Below are 10,042 nucleotides of genomic sequence, written 5' to 3'. Positions count from 1 at the left end.
TACCTGGGGTGACACTGGCACTGCCATGAGGAAGACCGCACTTCTGTCATTTGTAGTATCTTCCTGGCAGCTCCTTGCCAGCCTGTCTCTAGACTGCTCTTTCCCTAGCTCTGGTTCTCACTGGGACCCCATCCCTGGTGGAAGAGCCTAGGGGCAACACCCTAGTCTGTTTAACAGACGCCGTTCCAGGGGTGGACCTCTTCCCTGAGCACAGCCCAAACAGGTACAAGTTGGGGACAAGAACCACTTCCAGACATCCTGTACCCTTTCCCATTCCCACCCAGCCCGGATGGAGACCTTGCATCATGTGTCTTTACGGAAGGAATTTATTGTTCCAGAACTGAAATTGCTCACAGTTATTTGACAGGGGTTACACCAGATGGGGCTTGTCCATTTCTGTGATGTCTGCGAGTCCGCGTGTGTCCAAAGTACAAAAGAGGAAGGCTAACAAGAGGTATTGCTTTCAGTATCCTGACTCCGTGGATAAGTTCCTTCCCACTTGTACTGCGTGGCTTTGCTGTTATTATAGGTGTTTGATTTTGCCCTATGTATGGGAATCCCAGCCTATGGTGGTTGAATGTAATAGAAGCATTAAAATCTGTACATGAGGGGAAGAGCAAAGGCATGCATGAAACCTGCCCCCCGGCCCCTCCTGCTGCTACGCCGGGCACCTTGGGCCAGCTGGGAGGGACTGGCTCAGCCAGACAGAACGGAACACAGACAGAAGCTGGGGATGAGGGAAGTGAGGTGGGCTTCGGTGGGCAGCAGGCAGTGGTGTGGGCCCTTTGCCCTCACCACCTCCAGGAGGAACCCACTGCAGAGCACATTGCTAACTCCATTTCTGGCTTTGATTTTTTTTTTTAAACTTTTTTATTTTCATTTTTAAAAAGCCCCGAGGTACCCCTGCCATCCTGTGTGTGAGTAGGGTGCCAGCTCAGGGCCTTCTACCCCTTCTCGCTCAGACACCAAACCAAGATCACCCTCAGTCTGGTGCAGCAGAGAAGTACTGGGCAGTACCTCTGGGAAGCAGGCACAGTTGGCCAGTGCAAGCTGACGCCCTGTATCCTGAGCCCTCGTGTGGAACTGGAGCTGCTGCTAAGTAGTAATAAAACAACCCGGGACAGAGCTAACCACATCGTTCTTTAAATATATATATATATATATATATGTATATGTGTATAGAAATAGCCAAGAGCAAGGAGCCGAAACACAAACTCTAGCTCTGCCCCAGCGGCCCGACCCCACACCCTTTTCCAAAAACAACCAAGAAAAGAAAGTTTATAAAAATATCTTGCAGGAATTCTTTTAAAGTTTACAGTAGCTTGCCAGTGCTGCATCCACTGGCTGGCTCCCCACCGTTCCCAGCCCCACAACGGCTCTGTCCTTAGAGGGAACCTGGGCTCCAGACCCACCCTGCCCAAGTCAGACAGACAGAACAGACAGACAGACAGAAGGCAAGAGGGTGCTGCTGCTGCTCCCCCTTCCCTGAACAGAGAACAGAGACATAAAGAAACTCAATAAATTAAAACAGCAAATAAATAATACTGGTCTCAGCCCAGCCTCCACAGCTTGGCCAGCCCAGGCAGCTCTGGAGCACCCAGGTCTCTTATTTCCACTTCAGCCCAAGAGAACCATCACAGCCGGAGCTCTGCAGCCTGACAAGGTGGAGCAATGGATGCAGATGAGAAGAGGTGGCCCTGGTGAGGCCAAAGTGTGGAAAAGGCGAGGTGAGTGGCCTAGGAGGCCTCCAAATGTAGTGTGGAGGACAATCCATTCCCACTGCTTCACCCACCATGGTCCCCTACCCTGGAAGATGGTGGACAGGTTATCCCTGTCAAGGGTCTGGTCACTGGGAGTCCAGGGTGGCTGGGCTAGAAGAAGAGTCCCCTGGGAGTCAGGCCCTCCTCCCTTGGGCCATGCAGAGCTGCCAGGGAACGGGCAGAGGAGGTGGACAGGGGCTAGCCTCTCTGCCCAGCAGCAGCAGCAGGAGGAGAAGGAGGAGGAGGAGAAGGAGGAGGAGGAGGAGGAGGAGGGTGGTCCGCAGCAGCTGCCTTCGGTCAGCCAGTGTCCACACGCAGCACAGAGGATGGCCTCGTGGAGGTGACATGTTAACTTTTCGGGATAATTCCTGGTATCAGAGCGGAAACAAGCGATGCTGTCAGAGACAGGCAGAGACAGACCGCAAGAGAGAAAAGAGAGCAAGCCCAGCAGCCCAGCCTGCGGGCCACGCCCTGGCCACTCTCCTTTCCTCCCAGGCTTGAGACAAGTTCTGGGCAGGCAGGTGGGGCCTGGTCCACACAGGGCGGCAGAAGGCCACAGTCAGTGCTGTGCTGTGCTGTGCTGTGCTGTGCTGTGCTGGGAAGGGACTAGTGTCTAAGGCTGCTCACGGTGGGCGGCGGGCGGCCCCATCTTGGCCATGTCCTTGCCCATCGGGTACTCGGTGTCCCCTCCAGGGCCAGCGGCCGCGGAGTCACCCAGGGGGCCGTGGGCACTCCGCTTGGCGGGTGTGCAGGGGGCCTGGGCCGCCTGCCCATTCTTCTCGTCTGAAAAAAGTTGTTTAATTACGTCAAAGAAGTTACTCAATGGGGTGCCTGGGTACACAGAACAGAAGACAAAAAGAGAGAAAAGAAAAGAAAAAGGGGGAGGGGAGAGAGGGAGGGAAGGAGAGAAAGAACAAACAAATGAACGAAGGGGCCTTGACAAGAGAAAGAAGAACCCAACGAGATGAAGTCAGATGGAATGGCAGAGCAAGGATAGGCGGGTAGCAAGCAGGGTGGGCAGGCGGCCAGCGGGTCCCTAGTACCAGGAGCGATGCAGTGGGAGGGGCTGTTGGCTGTGGGACAGACCCTTGGACCCTCCATACCTTCAAAGGAGCAGGGGACCTGGGGGCTGCTTCTGAGAACCGAGGCCCAGGCCTGGCAGTGCGAGTCCTCCCTCACCCAGTGTAGCCCGGAAGGTCCTGGGCCTCCCTTCCCAAGTGTCAGGGCCACGTAAGCTGGCCAACCCCAGGAGTAGAAAGAGCAATGGAAAGACCAGGGCTGAGTCAGACCCTGGGGTTGGCTGCTGCTCTGTGGGTAATGGTTGCTCTCAGAAAGGGTGGCCAGAGCCAATGACCAGCAGCATACAGGGAGAGCCTGGCCCTGGCTAGCACAGACAGTTTAGCAGCAGACAGACAGGATGAATGGTTGGCGGGCAGGCAGGGAGCTGGGGACAGGCAGCCACAGCTGGGTTTCTGGTCCTGGAGGGCAGAAGTAATGGGTGACCCTCCACCCTCCTGGGCCTGTGCTCACTGCCCAGCTGTGCCAATTGGATACCTCAGTTCTATTCTCTCACTTGACATCAATCTGAGCCCAGTAGCGGATACCCCTCCTCTTCTGACTGGCATGGTCTATGGACAGGTGTCCACTTGCCCTCCAGGGCAGTGCTACATCTAGGCAGTGCTTTTACATCTAGGACCATTGTGGGTCTCAAGCACAAGGACCTTTTCCTGCTCTGAGCGTTGAAGTCCCTCCTCAGCCTGGCCTGATTGTAGAAATGGGGAGCAGGAAGTGAGTGGTTAAGACCACTCTTGGTAGAAGATGGGGCCCAGGGGTGGTGGGTGGTCCACTGCCTGTGCATACACAGGGGACCCAGGACAGTCCAGGGACAGTGGGACAGCACTAATCAGGGTAGGCTGTGGGGGCACGCAGTGGAAGTGGCAGGCTGGGGGCCAAGTGAGCATGAGGGGTTCTTACCACATTTGGAAAGCCGCCCCGTCATCACTTCCATACAGTTAGTGGTGTCTGGAGCACAGAATGGAAAGAGGGAGGGAGACAGTAAACAGGCTGCCCACCTGCTACCTGGGGCTGGTTGGCAACCTGCGGCCAGCCAGGGTGGGAGGGGGCAGGACCCTGAGAAGGCTGGAGCCAGGAGTGGACAGAGTCCAGGGGGATTGGGGCTCATAGAGGAGCAGGGCTATGAGTAGACAGGGCCTAAGAATAGTGGCTGGCAGGAAGGGGAGCTGAGTCTGCAGAGACAGGGGGAGAAAACAGGCAAGCCCAGGGAAGTGTTGGGTTTGGAAGGAGCAGAGCTGAGAGCTAGGATCTAGGTCAGAGTAGGCCTATGACTACAACTGGGAGGGAGCCAGGCAGGTGGTGGATGGTCACCCGCCAATAGCCAAAGCCAGAAAACTGGAAGTGGTCTTTCCCCCTTGTGGGCCTGTCTCCCCTGGGCTGGATAAACCTCTTGCTCTGGCACTGTTTAACAGGCCACCTGTACAGTGCCTGTACCTCACCACCACTGGCTCCCATTTACTCCACCTCTCCGACTATGCTACGCCTGCTGGCATCAGAAGACCTGGATGGGGCATGTTCATTGGGCCTACTCATTCGTTCCCAGCCTCCTCTCCCTGAGTGGGGTCACTGAATGGTCCCTAGGTATCCTGGAGGTCTATTTCTGCCCACTGCCAGCAGGGTCTCTGGAGCCAACCTCACTGGACAAGGGCCCAGGACATAGGGACACAATGGGAAGGTATCAGGGGCACAAGCTGAGATCTAAGAGTGGGTGGTACCCAACAGTCTCTAGGGTAGGTTCTGGCACTGATAGGGCTGACTGAGTAGAACTGGTGAGTGGGTCCTGTGTACAGGCCACACCCACCATATTCCCTGCAACATATTGGGACATGACACTGGGTAGGGCTATGACAGAACATCTCATAGGACAGGGTAGGGAGAGCTGTCCAATACTCAGGAGTACAGGAGGGTTGCAGTGTCTGAGTGGTCACCAAGAGCAGAACCCCAGCGCATGCTAAACCCTGGATTTACTTGCCTTGAACAGCCCTGGCCTGCCTCAGACACTGCCTGTCATTTCTTGCCCCCAGTTTCCCACTACTATTGCTAGTCCCCAGCACGTTTTCCTCCTTCCAAGATGGAGGCCTAAAGCCCCAGGAAGACAAGACTGACTGAAGTACAAGTGCCTACAGGAGCATCTGGCCCTGCCTGCTCGAGAAGAGTGGACAGCTGAATGAGACCAGGGCTGCTGGGGCTCCAGCCCCGCCTGCCAGATGATAAGGCCCATGTTGGGAGCACATCTACAGGCGATGGAATGAGGATGGAATGAGATGAGGAACAGGTGGAAAGGCCCTACACACACACACGCACACGCACACGCACACGCACGCACGCACGCCAAGTGACTCTAGCAGGCCCCAGATGTGGAGACAGTAAGCTGGGAATAGGGCTCAGAGAAGCTGGCCCTGAGCCACATCCCATCTCTTCTAGACTTCTCAAGAGTGTCTAAGTTGCCCCATGCCATACACCATCAGTCTGTCCCTTTGCTAAAAGATAGCCCAGACTCCATCCTAGCTATTATTCTGACACACAGGTCCCATGTGTATGCCTATGCATAGGGCCAGACACACAGGCACTACCTCCTCCCATAGACACCAGCAGCCCAGGTGCCTTTCTTAGCACCATGCTAGGACCAGAGCCTCAGACCCCATCCTGCTTAAGGCAGAGCTCTGGTGGTCAGTGGCATGGAGGTGGTGAGTCCCAGCCATTGTAGGGCATTTCAGGGGGAGCCCCAAGGATTAAGGCCTTGGGCCCTACTCCCGGAGCCTGCTCAGGCTGCCCTCATGTCCAGCTGCCTGGGTGCTGAGCCTGCAGGCCTGTCCGGAGCCAGGCCAGGTGAGTGGCCACGGGGCACCCCTCTTAGGGCAAGCCTGGCTCTTGCAGGAGGCCCTGCCCGCAGCCCCTCCCCTCCCCGGCAGCAGGCCGGACACCTTACCTGCCAGCGTCAGAGGCTACTCTCGTAGCTGGTGGCCACCTTCTGGCCCTTAAGCCCAGCACCCCAGCTTAGTCCTGGCGCTGGCGGGGGTGGTTCTACGGTGGACAAGAGGCGCCTTTCAGTGTGATGCAGCCCACCATGCCCTGGGAGGGGCCCTGCTCCCTGAGGGGTGCAGCACTGCTCAGGGCAGGGAGGTGGGCATCCGTCAGAGTAGGAGGCCATGTCAGTCCTCATACCTCCCATCCAAGCAGTACTAGCCATAGATGCTCTGCCAAGCCCCCACCTCACCTGACAGGTGCTGGGCTGATGGCTGGTCATGAGTGCTCAGCAGCTGGGCCTGGATGGTCTCCACCACCCTCTTGAAGCGGCGACTGGGGCCTGGGGGAAGACTGGCAGTCAGGGCACCGGCAGGACCAGTGAGGGTCAAACATAGCCACCAAGTGAGCTGGCTTACCTGAGAGCAGTGTGAATGTGACTGAGTAGATGCCATTCTCCTTCTGGGCCTCTCCACCCTCAGTGTAGGTGATGTCCACCTGGAACTTTACTGGCTTCTGGAACACCGCTGGCCCCCCTGTTGCCTTATATTCGGCCCGGAAGCTTGTCTGGGAGATAACGCTGTGGCTGAGGCTGGGTATCTGCAGTGTGCACAGGTTGGACATGAGCGCAGCCTACCAGCAGGCCTCACTCCTGGACCTCTGGGGAGGTGACCTCAGCAGAGCCAGCACTATGTGGGCACCAGACACAAACCCAGCCCTCCAAGTCATCTCCAGTTTGAAGAACCAAGTATAACACAGAAGACTAACAGAAACTTACTTCCGAGACCCCTTGCTCAGCCAGCCAGGGTGTACACTAGCCTCTATCCTGGGTTTCCCACAGAAAACCCTAAACTGGAAGGGGTTAGAACCCTGAGTCAGGGGCAGGAATAGAGGAGCATCCTGGTAGTGATCAGGAAAGCTATGGGCCTTCTGTGGATGTGGGAGGCTGTGTGTGAGTCCACAGCACCGAGGGCTGGTCACATGCACTTGACGGCAGCAAGAGCAGAACTAGAAAGCAGAGAGGGTCACCCCAGTATACAGGACTAGCCACCATGGGGAAGTGCTGGGGGCCTTGTGAAGGGGTGTAATGGGGGGAGGCGAGGAAGAGACAGACTCAGGTCAAAGGGTAGGAATGCTAAGGAGACACAGCAGGCCAAGAGTCTGGCCAACCTCAAGGTGACCACTCTATTGGGAATGGCCTTCCTGGCTTGAGTCCTCTGGCAGACAGACATTCTCAGCTGTCCCCAGGGGACCAAGGAAATCCTTCAACTGTAGCCACAGATATGGTAGTCTGAAGATTCTAGGGCAGAAAGGCAAGGGCACCTTGGAGGACCTATCTTAGAATAAGGCAGGCACCTTCTGATGGATAACCATTGGAAAGATGACTTCCTGGGCCAAAGTCAGCATATTGAGGTCCTGGGGTGGGAGGTAGAACCTGAGGGAAGTCCTAGAGAGGCCCAGCCCAGCATAAGGCAGCCCTACACAGGAGGGGCAGAGTCAATTCTGAGGGTACTCTGGGAGTTCATATCCTGGCTGGAAAGTCTCATCTCCAGTCTTTAGGTGCCTTTCTGCTCCTTAGAACACAGGGATGCCCCATGTTCTCTGAGAACCCCAGTCTCTTCAGGAAGGTTGGGGGTGACAGGAGGTCACAGACTTCAAATAAGGAAGTAATATGGGAAACAGAGTCTGGGCCTCTAGATGTTAACTGGGTGTTATCAGAACCCACACAGATCCCACAGGGTCACAGCCTCTTTTTAATTCATGTGGCCACCTGTGCTTCACCCTCAGCCTCAGGGAGGTTTCACCTGAAGACCAGCACACCCCAGCCACAGGCAGCTCCCCACTCCCAGAGGTGCAGCTCCCAGAAAGTTGAAGGCCTAGGTAGACAGTGGTGGTCCAGGCAGAAGAACATAAGGACAGGTGGGTGTCCAGAGTTAGTGGGAGTGAGAGGTCCTGTGGTCTGCCTGGAGGCCGGGCCCATGAGTGAGGGTTTCTACCTGGCTCTGCTGTAACCTCACCGAAAGGAAGGCATGAACGATGTCAGCCTTGATGGAGCTCAGGGGCTTGTCCTTGATCACCACAAAGATCTGCTCCTCCTTCTCGAGGTTGATGAAGTTCCCAAACCACGATTTCTTGGCCAGCCTAGGCAGAGCAGAGGCTGCGATGACGGGACTGTGATGCCTGGTCCATTCCTGCAACCTCCATAGGGGCTGGGGCAGTAGAGCGCCCCCCCCCCCCCCCCGCAGAGCAGTGCTGGTGCCCCAACAGCCCAGACCCGCCCTGTGGCCCTAATGCTAACTTGACCACACCACTCCCTCCAACTCCACAATCCAACCCTAAGGGCAACTCCCACCTCTAAACTTACCCCACAAACAAGACAAAACCTAACCAAATACATTTTTACCGTAATAACCAAAATCCTTAACCATAACCAAACTTCCATAACCCCTAACCTTCCCCCAATATCCATAAACCTAGACCTGTATCCTCAGTCTGAACCCTAGGTCACTAACCCAGACCCCATGTTTTTAACATGGACCCCTTGTCCCAACCTTCACCCTACAACCCTAACCCCAATCCTATGTCCTTAACTATAAATTTCACCCCAACACACACCCAACCACAAGTCCTTGACTCCTACAGAGATGTCTGAGTGGCACTTGCTGGACATTCCACTGGATAGAGCATGGAACAAGAGAGTGTCTAGGTCTCACCCTCGATTTGGGCCCTAAATTTTGGAGAAGCATGCTCTCCAGCTTCCTGGTAGAAATGTTCCCGGGGCATGCTACAGAGTCTGGTGGGGCTCTCTGGGGTCAGGTAAAGATTATGTGGCTCCACACCCCAGCTTGTGGAGTAAGATCCCTGGCAGACCCTCAGAGTCAATTAGGGAAGGCCCTGCCCTGAGCGCTCACAGCCACAGCCTCATCCAGGTCTGGCATACGCTGCCCACAGGACTTATTCTCTTCCCATGACAGCTTGATGTAGTGCTTGGCCACCGCTCCACTACTGCCTAGCTGACCTCAGCTGTCCGGCCAGGAAACACCAGCACCGCCCCCGGCCCACTGCGCCACTCCTCACTGTAGACACCACCTCCTAAGTTGTGAATACTCGACTCTTATGTAGAATCCCTCAGCTTCAGGGGCTGGAAATGGCAATCCAAGGGGATGGGAGGCAGATATCAAGCTTCCCAGCCTCACTTGCAGGGCCCGCCCAACTAATCATAGGCACAGCTGAAGCTCTTTCCAACTTGCTGACAGGCTTCCCACCAACATCTGCAGAGACCCCCAACCCAAGCCACCACCATGGGCAACTGGAAGAGATTCTTTCCTAGCCCTAGAGACCACCACAGCCCATTGACACTTGGCTTGCAGCCTTGAGAACAGAAAGCAGAATGTCCAGTCAAGTCGTTGCTAGATGCCTGTTCCATAGATCCTGGGGTGGGGAGCTGGGGGGTTGAGGGGGGGCGAGCTGCAGGCTGACTCATGGCAACTCCCAGGCAACATGGCCAAGCAGACTTCGAATGCTGCAGTGGGGTCACAGTCAGCACCCCCAGTCAGAGATATCCCTGTATCAGTGACTCAGAGAGGCTGGAAACTGGGGAAGTGGCCGCAGAAGCACACTGGTGTTCAGGGATAGGGTTAGCATGTGGCTAGCATGAGCAAGAATATCTGTGCTGGGAAGCACAGGCCTCTGTTAACCTAGGCTGAGTGTAGATTTTCCTGGCTGTGTGACTGCCCCCTTGTTCATTTCTGGGGTGGGTCTTTTGCCTCTGTAGCAGACAGAGACACCCTCCCCAGCCCCTCTGTGCTTCAGCTGTCGGCTCTGTCCAGTCCTGTGTGTAAATGTCCCTTGGGCAGGCCCTATGTCTAGAGACCAGCAATGTTGTTCTGGAAAACACAGGTAGAGCTTCTGGATGAAAATCTTAGATGCAAGCAATAATACTTGTCTGGTATGGCATGTGAGACATGGCCACATCTGAGAGAAGCCAGAGGATCAGAGGGGATTGCATGGCATAGGGTGACAAAGCCCATAACAGAGCTCTGGTGTCCATATTGCTGGGCCCTAATGCTAGCCTGGGCACACAGAATTCTGGGTGTGGGCTGCATGAGAGAAGGGCCTACCTCGGTCAGCGGGCAAAAATCGTTCAGCTTAGTGGGCCCCAGCTAACAGCTGAAGGCACTGGAGAGGAAGGCTCTGCAAGAGTGACTTCTATAGACTGCTGCAGCTCCCATGGCTTCTAGCTA

At 55.7% G+C, this 10,042-nt stretch overlaps 1 protein-coding gene across 25 annotated transcripts in view; it reads right to left on the bottom strand.

Moving 5' to 3' along the window:
* Window positions 1–308: 308 nt before the first annotated feature.
* Window positions 309–10,042, bottom strand: part of Brsk2 (BR serine/threonine kinase 2) — a 55,700-nt gene continuing 45,966 nt past the window's right edge. For 6 of the 25 annotated variants that reach the window (XM_076555292.1, XM_076555300.1, XM_076555354.1 and 3 more), the window contains 5 exons: window positions 7,817–7,940; window positions 6,218–6,398; window positions 6,052–6,141; window positions 3,735–3,782; window positions 309–2,128 (listed from right to left, as the gene is read on the bottom strand). In XM_076555292.1, coding sequence (XP_076411407.1) covers window positions 2,109–2,128; window positions 3,735–3,782; window positions 6,052–6,141; window positions 6,218–6,398; window positions 7,817–7,940 — 463 coding nt within the window. In that variant the 3' untranslated portion in view covers window positions 309–2,108. Of the gene's footprint in view, window positions 2,592–3,734; window positions 3,783–5,763; window positions 5,859–6,051; window positions 6,142–6,217; window positions 6,399–7,816; window positions 7,941–10,042 lie in introns of all 25 variants that reach the window. The other 19 variants (XM_076555324.1, XM_076555295.1, XM_076555311.1 and 16 more) reach the window with 9 other exon arrangements.

Source organism: Peromyscus maniculatus, chromosome 1, assembly GCF_049852395.1.
Source record: "Peromyscus maniculatus bairdii isolate BWxNUB_F1_BW_parent chromosome 1, HU_Pman_BW_mat_3.1, whole genome shotgun sequence".
Taxonomy (NCBI): Eukaryota; Metazoa; Chordata; class Mammalia; order Rodentia; family Cricetidae; genus Peromyscus; species Peromyscus maniculatus.
This window is presented reverse-complemented; position numbering and strand designations above follow the sequence as displayed.